The 13685-nt window shown below is 36.7% G+C and overlaps 1 protein-coding gene across 1 annotated transcript in view; it reads right to left on the reverse strand.

Moving 5' to 3' along the window:
* Positions 1 to 508: 508 nt before the first annotated feature.
* Positions 509 to 13685, reverse strand: part of LOC133449150 (testis-expressed protein 264) — a 50349-nt gene continuing 37172 nt past the window's right edge. Inside the window, 4 exon segments of the mRNA XM_061728282.1 lie at positions 509 to 756; positions 759 to 794; positions 11565 to 11638; positions 11640 to 11728. Coding sequence (XP_061584266.1) covers positions 509 to 756; positions 759 to 794; positions 11565 to 11638; positions 11640 to 11728 — 447 coding nt within the window.

A 13685-nucleotide genomic window follows, 5' to 3' on the forward strand; every position in this document is an offset into this window, starting at 1 on the left:
CCAGCAAAAACTAATCCATATTTATGATTCCCGATTGTAAATTTACACATCTTCCATCCATCCATCCAACAACCTCTGCTTATCTGTGTTTGGGTCACAGGCACAGCAGCATAAGCAGTGAGGCCTACAGCTCCTCCCAAGCCACGTCCTCAAGCTCCTCCGGGAGGACACCATGACATTCACAGGACAGCTGAGAAATATAATCTCTCCAGCTGGTCCTGAGTCTGCCTTGGGGCCTTCTCACAGTTGGGCATGCCCAAAACACCCCCTGAAAAACTACAACAATCAGACATCTTCTAAACTTTTGTTAATAAAAAACTGTATTTCATTATCATGGCATGAAAAAAAAAAGAAGAGGAGTTTGAAACAGGAAAACGAAAGATTATTGTTCTAGTCTTTGTGGGATTTACTATCAGAAATAAAAAATAAAAAGACCATTACTTGTCATGTTTTTTAAATGACCACAGTCTTTTAAATCTACTTTGGATAAAAGGGTCTCACTGAACTTTCATTCTTCCCCTCCAACAACCCCCCACCACCGCTGAGTGGCAACCTCCACGTCCTTTTGTTGGGATCCTCCGTGATGCTGCTTCTGTGTCTCTTCCTGGTGTCCACCCGTCTGGTCCCAGTCCAGCTCTTTAAACCAGGTTCCCCTGGAGCTTCTCCCTCTGTAGTCCCCACTTGCTTGATCTCCGATAGGGACGGAGTGGGCGGAAGACGGCATCAGTGATGTCTCTCTGCTGTCTGAGAGGAGAACCCACTCCCTGAGCTGGATTCACTGTTGGAGTCTGCACCTAGAGCAGAGATGAAACAAAGGGAGGGTTGGACAGATGGTGAAAGGACTTCTATAAACAAACACCACATGAGAAAAGCAAGACTGTCCAAAAATCCAGGGCTGGGATTCAAACAAAATCTGCATGATGCCATTTTAACTGTACTCCAGATCAAAACAACTATGTTTTTCTCAAATTCATTTTTATTTTACAGCGATCTGATGAATCACTGGCCTTTCGCATGAAGAAAAATATTCAAATCTCCCTTCCTTGAAATAAAATCGAATTGAATGTTGTCAACGCAAACAGTCTGGTAGTTAGTAACAGCCGTCATAGTTAATAGAGACAAAATTATGTTATAAAAGTGATATACAGTATAAAAAAAAAACAACAACAAACCCATGGGTATGCATATATTGGCGATTTTATATATTTAACTGGATAGATTTTCAAAAAATATGATGCAGGATAAAAAACATCAAACAGTACTTTTGTGTAGTTCAGGGATCTAAGTCTGTCATTATAAAGAATTACTTCAGTTACCACACACACACACACACACACACACACACGCACACACACAGAGCGTCAATAACATATCTTTCTTCTCGCATGTCTCTTGTTAACACACTATGAAGTACCAGCTGCAACACCTGGTGCTGTGACTTGAAGGTGTTTGTTAATGAAAAACTTGATGAGTTAAATGTTTAATTGGATGGGATAATTTAAGAAAACCCAACCAGCTTGACTCTCAAGTGTTTTTGAGCTTGTTCCTTGCAGAATGACAGGATCAGTTTCCTGTTTTAGCATGCCAGTCTGTTGACCTTTAATCTCGGTCTCTCACGCGACACCCTTTCAAATCAATATCTGTTAACACTAAGCCAGCTGGTCATGAACAGCAGACCTGATGACCCACATAAATGCCAGGAACTGACATTTAATATGAAATAGTGGACCTTAGGCTTTAGTGACATGTAATGTGTCTCTCTGTAAAACTAGGGGTTCTGAATGTGTAGCTGAGGTGTTTGATCTGAATAATCAAATGACAGGCTTGTTCAAGATGGGAACTGCAATTTTGTAAACACAAATACATTTTTATTTTATTTTTTTAATTGTGAATATAAACTGGTTATATATTGCTTATTTTGGTCAATCAATTAATTTTGAACATGCGCACACTCACAAACACCAAAACAGAGTAGAAAAAAAAAGAAAAGACAAAAAGACAGCAGGCTTGTTTTTCCACTTTCTTTTAGTGTATTGCAACTTTCAAACTCTACCCCATAAATAGAGATATATAATTCCTAAGAAAACCTGCTCCTGGACGGTAGGTTTGCTGCTCTGCAGCATTTTGATGAACCAAAAGGAAGGTTTCTAATGCTACATAGCACATCCTCGAAATCAGACATTACACCATATCTGGGAAGTGGAAAATCACTTCATAGTGCTTATATTGAGCTTTAATTATAAACTGACATGTTTTTCAGCTTTCCGATTCCCCAGTAAATTTGTGGCAATTGTCCACACTTATATAACATCTCTATGAAGAATAAACAGAGCAATCTATGATTTGTTTCTCATTCACCAATTCACACGCTCATACAGCTCTTCTTATTACATACATAACTCTACAGACAGCACGCTCTGCTTTGTTTCTACAATCCAATCCCTGTCTTCCTCTGTATTTTTTAGTTCTAAGCCACAAATGTGGTCTCAACCTCTCTATATGATGTCCAATTTAGCAGCTTTGAATATTTGTTTAATAAATCAACTTATTTAAGAGGCGCAGTGTGTTGGAGAATCTGTGTCCAAATTCCATATAAGCGCTGCCAGAACAGTCCCATGAGCTCAAGTGCTTGTTTTCCCTGCGCCTTTGTCTACCCAGCCGAGCAGCAGCCTCACTGCACACCGCCCATAGGAAACAACATTTTATGAGTTAATGATACCAAGATAAATTACTAAAGATTTTAAATGTTTTTAAGTTACAGTGTAATTAGTTTTAATGGGTGTCATTTTAGTAACTGTATCTGACATTAGATGCCAACAAAAAAATATTAAAAAGAAGCTTTTTTAAGAATTCAGTTGCATCAAAATACATAAGGGGATCTGAAATAGTGCGAGAGAAGCGTAGATGTTAATTGTTGGCAGTAGTTGAAAGTGCAAATATGCAAATATTGATGCTCTATAGTACAAGATAAAATCTTTTTGGAAATCTGAGGTTTTACCTATAATGACAAAGAGAAATAAATATGTTCCCCCTCAAATCTTTAAATTGTGATAAATACAAACTAAGATGAAAAACAATACATGATTTATTACAGTTTCTTTAATTATTGATAAATTCTAAACCAAGAGCAGAATCAGTGTTTGAAAACCTAAATTGATGCATCTTTCAAGGCTTGCATGTATTTGTTTTATGACATCATCAGTCTCTCATATTATTGTGGAGAAATTTTGTGGCCCACTGGTTTTTTTTTTTACAGTGTTAATTCTGTTTATTGGTTTTGGTGGGAATGTGTTTATTCTATTGCAGATTTACTGGAGAGCTCATGATCATTGACACAGATTTAGGCAATATTTAGGTCAGACAACCTGGCGTCCAGAATACTTTGGTATACAGAGGATCATATCCCTGACTCAATGACTGCAGGTTGCCAGGTTCTGAGCCTGTGAACTAAGCCACTTCACCATCATGCTTGATAATTGAGTAGCTCACCGACATCCTGTGTTCCGTGTTACCAAATATGGCACAGAGCAAAAACTGTCGTCTGAAGTGATAAATATGGAGGAGTGGATTAAAATGTAACCAGCACAAAAGCTGATTCATGATCATTTATTCTTGGTAGTGAAGACAATTGACTTAAACAACGTTCACTGATTTCAGCATCAGAGAAGTTTCACAGATGACAAATAAATTTAAGACAGCACTATAAGCAGAATAAAATGAACTCCTATTTACTTTTGTAAAAAAAAACACTACAAATTCTAAATAAATAAACAAATAAAAGAATCCAGCTAAAATCATTGTATGATTAGTTTGCACCCTACTCATATTCATCTGATTGATGGGATGAAAGAGAAATAAAATAAAATAAAATAAAATAAAATAAAATAAAATAAAATAAAATAAAATAAAATAAAATAAAATAAAATAAAATAAATAAATAGGCACAACTGAAAGCGTTAGGTTTGATTTTCAACTACTGGTGGAGCCCCTGAAACAAGTCACAAAATATAATCAGTCAAAATTCTAAACTGGATAATACACATCAGTCTTATCTCATTAGAGGGCAACATTAACATTTCACAGCAAGGTTTTAGTGGTGACTTCAAGCACTGTTTCATCTGCGTGACAGTTGATTCTTCATTAAAATGAAATACAGAAAAATGCTAAAAGATTTGAACGTTTTTCTAATGTGTTTTAATTTACTGTTTAGAAAGACATTCATTGCAATCCCTTCTAAAGCTCGCAGAGATGTCATTAGTACGGGGCAACATCCATGGTAAAAATCAGAGGTGATGAACAGATCTGAGACTTGAAAGTCTCATTTAAATTTAGATGCTTGAGCAGAGTCAAAGACACTTTCGGAAACAAACAATCTGACCACAACTTTTAAACTTATAGCAGTTTCAAACATTTTGCTCCCTGATGTTGATGGATGACCAGCAAAAATGTAATTCCTACATTTAAACCAAGAGCAGCTTATTGCAACTACTCTACAATATAACGACTACACAAAAAAAAAATGACACATTGAAACACAAATATTGAAGCTAGAGGGGCTTCAGAGACTGGAACTGCAGCTTGGCAGCCCTCCCCCCAAATACAAGTCTCTGCTGTAATAGTAGACTGCGGAGTGGGAAGAACGTGAGATCAAAGTTTTAAGCATATGAAGCAAAGCCATTTTCACTGCAAATCTCCACATCTATCACATTAATTGCTGGAAAAGATGCATTTTAAATACTGGCCGATGATATATTCAGTATGTTCAGTAATGAAATAAAGCTGATCCTGCCACCATCACAAAGTTCACAAAGGAGATTAAACACAATGAGAAGAATACATTATATTGTAACACAAGTCCATCCAGTGTCATGTTAATGATAGTGGTGACAGAGCTGGGCAATATGGACCAAAGATTCTCTCTATTATAGATATTTTTAGACAGAATGGTAATAGACAACATATATACAGTACATCTCAATATAAAATGGATACCCTTTTATAGCCTGTCTGTAATTAAAATAGTACTGCTAGTTAGTGACAGGCCTTGTAAATTATTCTGTTCGCTCTACACTGTAAGAAATGTTTGTAAAAATTACAGTGAAAAACTGTAAAATAGCAACAGTAAAAGACCGTAAAATCCAAAATAGTATATCACTGTAGTAGATACATTATATTACCCTAAATCAAGAAAGAGTACATAAGTATATGTTTTACTGTAATAATATGTAGAAATCACACAATTTTACTGTAAAAATATAATTTTTTTGTAAAAAAATTTGAAAATACCGTAATATCACAAGCATGTAATTACCTTAAAATTGACGGTATTATCCTGTCTAAATTACAGATTTAGCTGATGTTTACATTTAAATTTACAGTATAAAACTGTTCAACATTATGCAAAAACATACTGTAATTTCTACATAAACAGGTTTACAATATGTCTGTTTTTCATAGTAATTTACCGTAAACACAACAGTTCTCAACTATGAAATGTATAGTTGCCTGAAAAGCATACCGTAATGTCATATACATTGATACCGTATTTTTTTACGGTGAAATTCTGGCAACCACAGCTGCCAGTATTTTACCGTAAATTTCACTGGTTTTTTTTTTACAGTGTATCCTCTCATAGAGGACTTTCAGATAGGATGCAGTATCGCTGTGACGAATGGGTGCACAAAGGGAAATTGTGTCCACGCAGGGTGCCAGTTTTAAGGTGACTGAAAAACTTCCCTGGGAAGGGGTTAACAGATATTAACTAGGTTTTCTAGTTGTGGGATTTGTTGCACGCTTAATATTCTGTTCTGGCTCTGGTTTGAGATGCAGGCTATAGACGAAGAGTAGGAGTCAAGCTGCAGCAAAGAAGTCAAGGGTGCGGGTCCAGTGTTTTCAGGAGCTGGGAGAGTTTAGGTTGTGCACTGACAGTTTCCAGATGTTCTTCAGGCAGAGACGAGAGCTGTTTAGGAGACTGATACTTGGCACATCAGCAAAATCAGCTCCCATCCACTCTCTTTGTGGTTTGACAGGTTATCTGCAATTGGACACATCAATTACAGCGTGCTCCACCCAAGTTAAACATATAATTTATTATTTTATGATTGACTTGGCTTCTCTAGAAATTATTTCTTTAAAAAAAGCCTTAATAGAAAACAAAATGACATAAAATAAAGATACTGATACAAAATGAAAAACCAGGGAAAACAACATAATTGACAAGGTACTTGTTGGGCTGCTGTCTGGCAGATATGTGCAGAACCTGGGGAGTTGATAAGGTCACTACGACAGGATTGTATGGGGGTGGTTGAGCACCAGAGTGTGGGGAGGTGTTAACAGACCGAAGAAACTTCCAGTGGCCTGAATGCTCCACTGGCTCACTCTGACTGAGTTGATCCCAGTGTGACAGGAGCACAACTATCCGTCACATTATCATTCAAAGACATGGACCTGGATGTCACTTCCACTCTGCACTGCGCCGATGACACATGAAGAGCAGGCTTTGCCAACGCCACTCAGTTTCTCTTTGTAACAAAAAGAAAGAAAAAAACGTCTGTGAAATTCAGAGGAGAAAATGAGAGAAACGAGACTGTGTGTGTGTGTATGTAGTGGTGGGTTATTAATTAGGGTGCATTTTTAATAATATTAATTCTATTAAAATTCAGTTTATTGTTATACACTTTTGTCTGGAAATATTTGAACACACCTTTTGTTATTTTGAGCGATTTCCCAAACTATTCTACCCATCTATTTCAAAATATATTCAAATAAGAGTGATATAATAATTTAGATTTTTCAACAACAGATTCTCAGCCTAAACGTGATGGTTTTCACACCCAAGTGGGAAGACGGGTTTAAGAAGTACCGCTCTTCAATATTTAGAGTCAGAGAGTGAATGCATGTTGACAATTGGTTCAAAGGTTTCACTGACAGCAGTGCCCTATTATTTCTTCATCAGTTAAATTGGCAAAAGGTCTACAGTTGATTCAAAGCGTGACATTTTCATTTCAAACCTATCTCTGTGAACCTACAACATGCAGTGTAACAAGCTCTCAATACAAATGAAACAGGACATGCTAAGGCAAGAAAAACAAAACAAAACAAGTCTGCCAGAGAGGTAGCATGGACATCAGGAGACAGAGATCGACAATCTGCCAAAACAAATTGCAAAACCAGTCAGGAGCTTCAAAGAATAAAGAAGTGGAATATTCTGAAAAGGCAGAATCAGTGGCGTAATCGTAACCAAAGAAAGATGCTTTCCACTAGCTAGAGACAAAAGTAAAGTCTGAACAAACATGAGAAGACAGCTGCAGTAAAGGTTTAGCAGTCTGTCACACATGAGGAACATCATGCTTTGCTGATGTTCAAACTTCAGACATCTACTACCTGCACAGGATTTTTGAATAATGAGCACAATGATAATTAAAGCTGCAAGCAGCGATGAACGGGCCCTCGCACCCTTGTGCACGTTCAGGCGTGCTGCAGTGGAAGCGCTTGTATGACTTGCATGTAGATTCTTCAGGCCTGGACATTTAGCAGATGACACCAGCAACGACCCTCTATATCAAACCATTCAAAAGTTATGGCAGAAAGTAGGAACTATCAGATATCGACCAATCAGATGAAGGGGCGGGGCTAATTTGCAGCAATTATGTTCAAGGACTCCAAACCGAGTCCGATGACACCACCCACGAGTCTTTATGTCAAACCATTCAAAAGTTATGGCAGAAAATAGGAACTATGAAATATCGACCAATCAGAAGAAGGGGCGGGGCTAATTCAGGCCAATGAAGGTCAAGTACTCAATACTGAGTCCGATGACACCACCCACGAGTCTTTATGTCAAACCATTCAAAAATTATGCCAGAGAAAAGTTTTCTAGGGGGCGCTGTTGAGCCATTTTGCCACGCCCATTAATGCAAACCATGAAATATCAAATTTATCACCAGGCCTGGCTTGCGTGCAAAATTTGGTGACTTTTGGGGTACTATCAAATATGGACCAATCAGATGAAGGGGGGGGCGCGCTTTTTGGCGTCTAGCGTCGCCACGGTAACACTTTTGAATGAGAAAAGTAATGCACCTTGTCGCAGGATGGAGACGCACATTTTGATGTATAACACATCTGGGTTCACGATACGGTTCGGGCCGTAACTGCTGAAGGAATGGCATAAATTGCGCCAAAATGACACGATTAATTCAAAATGGACGACTTCCTGTTCGGTTTCGGCCATGGCGCAAAGAGACTTTTCTTTAAGTTGCGACATGATACGGGTGTGTAGCGATTTTCGTGCATGTACGTCAAACCGTATCGTGGGGCTTGAGGCACAAAGTCTTCTAGGGGGCGCTGTTGAGCCATTTTGCCACGCCCATTAATGAACTGAAGTTTAGACACACCTACTTATTCAAAAATGAGTGTGTTAAAACATTCAACTGGAAGTGTAATCTGAAAGGTTCACATTTGAAAAACAAAAATGAAAACATAATGTATTTTTTATTTAGACGGTTATTAAAAATAACTTTCACTTAGATTTCAGTAGGGCCGCTAATCTATGACGGTCAAGCTATATAAACAAACCACAAGCTACGGCATGTTTAAATATTAATATATGCTATATCACAAGAATTCCCATGTGTATTGTTTTGTTTTTCATAGCTATTTTCAGTGTTTTTTTTTGTTTGTGTCCATTAATGAGAAATCTTTATCTGGATTTAGAATAAGGTCTATCTCTCGACTTGAACTGAGAACAATATGGCCTCTACCACAAAGCAGCATCAATCATGTGCTCCGAAGCTGTTCAAAGGCTTGTTTCCAAACATTGTGTGAACTAATGATTAAGCTCACTTCATCCACCACTTCCTGAGCTTTTATGTCTCATGAGGATAAATTACTGTCAAATAGAGCAGTGTTTACATGCTTCTGTATTTTTCATTAAAAGTAAGACTTCCATATGGCGTGCATAGCTGCAGACAGCATCTTAGTGAGAAGCAGGACACTTTCACCAGAAGCTGTTCTGTTTGGGCTTTTCATTAACACCTAAGAAGGTGTCAGTAACAGTCTGCTTCTGCAGAGCTTTTCATAAACAAAGCAGCAGTAGAGATAAGTTCCAATTCCCTCTGATCCCATCCAAATATCAAGTACTGACTGTAAACAGAAAGAGCATCTCATTTACTCTAACCATGTTTGTTCATAACCATCAGAAGGTAACCACTCTTGAAATATTTGACAGTTACAGTATTTGTACATGCAGTTGTATATTGTTATTTCTGCTTCTGACATAAATCATGTTTGCCATTAAAATGGTTTATGATGTCGTTCTCTATATCGATACATTAACAGGGAGTTTATTCATACAGCAATTAATGAAAACATTAATTCTTCATTTCACCTCAGCTCTATGGACTTTCCCAGCGCCTCTCCTTTCTTTTGCTTTTTACAGTCACTAACTTTACCATTTTTTTGTTTTGTTTTGTTTGGTTTTGTCACTGTCGCTGCAGCTGGCTGGGTACTGAAAAGCATAGTGGAGCATTAAGCAGCTTAAATGCAAGATATTTCCCTTGGGAGAAGGTAGGGACAAAGCAGACTGGATATTGTGAAAGTCAACACAGCTGTGTGCATTATGGTGTCCACAGAGCTGCCGAACAACTGGATATCAGAAGAGCCAGATTAATTGTATCTTATATTTATAAATAGTTGCTCAGATGGGTTGGAGGTTAAGGCTTCGGCAGCACATATATTCATTTGCAGGGGTGCTTGGTTAGTAGTATAAACACTTCCACCTTGTTAAGATAATCAATAAGCATTCAGTTACAATTCCAATGTAAATCAATTTCAAATTAAACTGGTACTCCGTGGGTCGTATATATTTGAATAACAGTTTCCCCTTCATGAACAGAAGTGCTGTAGTCTGTGATTGATCATGAAAATTGTGAAGTGGTATAGATCTAAACTGTGTGTACACTTCTCTTAAATAGCCCACCTGTTCTGTTGACGAGCATTAATAATCTCTGAATCCTTGACTGAAGCTTGACTGCAGTCAAATTTGTAGAAATTGCAGTTTTGTATAAACATTAGTATGAATTTAAATCACACCTACACACAAGGAAAAATAGCATCTGCTGCAAGATTAAAGTGCTTATATATTCGATTTTTTCAAGGTTTTGCCAGCTAAAGGCACAAACCACTAATATGTTTATACTTGCTAGAAAACAATGGTTTGAATGCAGGTTAAATACAAATACATAAATAGGAGATTTTGTTAAATAAATATGACTGAACAGATATATATAAATATATTTTTCAGTCATAATATTATGTATTTATCCAAAATTAAGCCAAACATTTTTTTTAAAAAGGGCAGTATTCAGTACTTTTTTGATTTTTTGCTTTTATTGGACTAATGATCTGAATCATCGACTATATTAACGAATGTGTTTACACAGGACTTGATTATTTAATTTATTATTCATTTTTGTTCTAGTATTGATAGACATATGTTAAATGATTTTGAATGATGTAATCTATTGACCATATGAGGGAGGGAAGGGGAGAGGGTGTGCTGTTGTTTTTTACTTTTATTTACTTTTTTTTTGTTTGTTTGTTTTTTAATTATTATTATCATTTATTTATTTTGGTTTAATTAATGTTGTGAAAAGTAAAAAAAAAAAAAGGGGGGAAAATATTGATAATTATATTGTTATTGTAAATCTTATTTCTTTTTTTTTTTAATGCCCTCAATAAAGACATCTATACAAAAAAAAGGGGCAGTATTCAATACAGCTGTATAGCAGCCGTAACTTCAAGCAGTGAATTCCTGTAAGACTTCATCAGTCTGTAATGACTGGACTCCCAAATCATCACCTGTCCACCACTGTGCTCGAAAGTGGGTATGAGGTTCTTTCTGCTGAATCGCTGCGTCTGGCTTTCACCACATAATAGCGCTGGGCATCAAGCCCAGACAACTCTACTTGGGTCTCATTGTTCAGATGAGGTCATGTTTCCATGTTCTTTTTAGACAGAAGATACTTTCTCCTTTGTAATCCTTCCAAACCAAGTATACGCCTTTAGTTTTCTTCTAAATGTTCTGTTGTGGACTTTAACCTGCTCAATAGGACCTGTAGGGTTTGAAATGTAGTTCTTGGATTTTTGGCATTTCTCTGAGCATTTCTGGGCATTTCTCACTGCAGAGTCTGGCCTTAGGGTGAATTTGATGATTTCCATTCCTGGGAAGATTGGCAACTATCTTGAATGCTTTCCATTTGTGAAGGATTTTTATCACCGTAGAAGGTTAAACTGATTTTTTTGGGGGGGAAAAGGTCTTGTAAGTCTTTCCAGGTTGATATGTTGCCACAATTGTTGCTCCACAGACATTTGTCATATAGTTCCCTCTTGGCATTGTGTAAACATACATCTAACTGTCTTACGAAGATCATTTTATTATGCATTTTTCTGAAACTAACACCCACTACCATAAGACTTCTTATTATGTTTTAACCCAGCAAAAAACATAGTTGCACATAGATGAAACCTTAGTGTGTACACTTAGTGCAAGACAAACCCTTGCATACCTGGGACATCTGTGTCACTGTACGAATCCTCTTGTTCTGTCAGAGTCTTTTCTACCTGCTGGAGATCAGGCACAGAAATGACACTGTCGAGCCAAAGGGACCATGAAGTGCATCTGACTATCTCTGTAGATTTCAAGGATTGGGTGAGCACATAGCCTCCTCTTCTAAAAAAAAAAAAAAAAAAAAAAAGGTAATGTGTTACAAATATCAGATAGTTTTTAGAACAAATCAGTTTCACCAAACATTTAAAAACAGAAAAAGAACACACGACTATAAACTACAATGGATCAGTGGTAATTTAGTTGGAGATGCATTGCTATCAATGTTACTATGAACCACATTAACACTTGTATGAATGTGTAGGACACAGAGAACCTTTATCGAAGGATATAACCAAGGTCATGCCAATAGCCTCATATAAAAATATTTGATTTCAACACAGGTTTAAAAAGGAGATCACTCCTCTGTATCTGTATCTCATTTTTCTCAACCCAGATATGATACAAGTGTCATTCTTCTTACTGATGTCTGCAGGGACGCTGGTGATTTCAGCAGCTTTATAAATTATTGGTGCATTCTTTTCGTCAGAAACATCAGCGTATCCTTGATGGCTATTTCAGACCATGAAGCTCTTACTACTTTGTCATGTCACCATTCTTTCTCCCAACACTTAAAGGCTGATATGGTACTAATGATACAAAGTGTAAAGTTGATACTACCTGCAAGAACATATTACAACAGTATGTTCCTTCAGTGTTTCAATGACATCCATTTCAAAAACCACATGAGCACAAGACATCCATTAAAAAAAAAAAAAGATACCTAACACTGATTTATGTGACGATAATACACATTTTTATTGTGTGATGGTCCATTCCAGATGCCTCAGGGCCCAGAGACGTTGACCACCTTTGGATTAGGTTAACATAGGGCTTTTATATTCCACAGTAACATTTTAAGTGACATTTTTGATTGTAGCCCTTTATTGTAGTGCTTGACAAAATCTTTGACAAAGTAGCCCTTGCCCATGGGGTTATATGAGCTACTGATTAATGACAGTTCTTGCTGCAGTGTCCTCTAAGGGATCAAAGGCTGTTATCTTCTCCTCAAAGCAGTGAAACTCTTCAGGATTCTTTAAATTATTTAAAAAGTCTCTGAAAGATGCGTAAAAAGAGATATACCCTAAGCCCTTTTAATCTATTCTTTTTTCATTCATCTTCTTAATAGTACTAAATTACCCTTGTACCAAGTTTTTTTTATCATGTTCTGGTAGCATCAAATGCAAAAAAATGAATGTATATTAACAAATGAAATGAAGTTGATGAAAAAAAAAGATATTTGTTCTCACTTTGTCTTTATATACATTACTTTTGGTCTGTACTGTAGGATATATATATATATATATATATATATATATATATATATATATATATATATATATATATATATATATATATATATATAGTCTACAGTACAGACCAAAAGTTTGGACACACCTTGGTTCAAACAAATGGGGAAGTGTGTCCAAATATATACACACACATACAGTATACATTTATGGCTATAACTTTGCTACCAACAGATTAAAGTAACAACCTGACTCATGCAGCATAACTATATAATCAGGACAGGTTAGTTTCCTTTTGTTATGAGCAGAATCAAAGCCACTTATTATATTATAAGGAGTGGAATCCCTGAGGCAAGTGTTCATGGTGAACCTCTATAATTCGTTAGTCCATTGTGGAAGGTGTATCATGTATCAGTATCATGACCAAGGTGCCCAGGTAAGCCCTTGTCGTAGTTCAAAGGAACAGGCTCAAGTTAAGGTCACCTCTCCTCAAATCCTTGATTGTGTAGGAATTGCACCATTTTTGTTCGGAGATATGTTTTTAATTTGGTTTCTCTTGCATAAAAATATAACAGTTTGGCATCAGTGAATGAACAGACATACAACATTATTAACTTTGCCAACGAAGCATGACCTACAGTTAATTTGATTAAATTGATGGATGTTTTGGTGTGATGATGACGCAGAATGGGTTACCGTCTTCTACTTTTTTGCTTGCTGACTGAGTTTAAGGATACATCAAATGTCCAATCAAGCAATGTTTGTTTTTCATT

This window comes from Cololabis saira, chromosome 8 (assembly GCF_033807715.1).
Source record: "Cololabis saira isolate AMF1-May2022 chromosome 8, fColSai1.1, whole genome shotgun sequence".
NCBI lineage: Eukaryota > Metazoa > Chordata > Actinopteri > Beloniformes > Belonidae > Cololabis > Cololabis saira.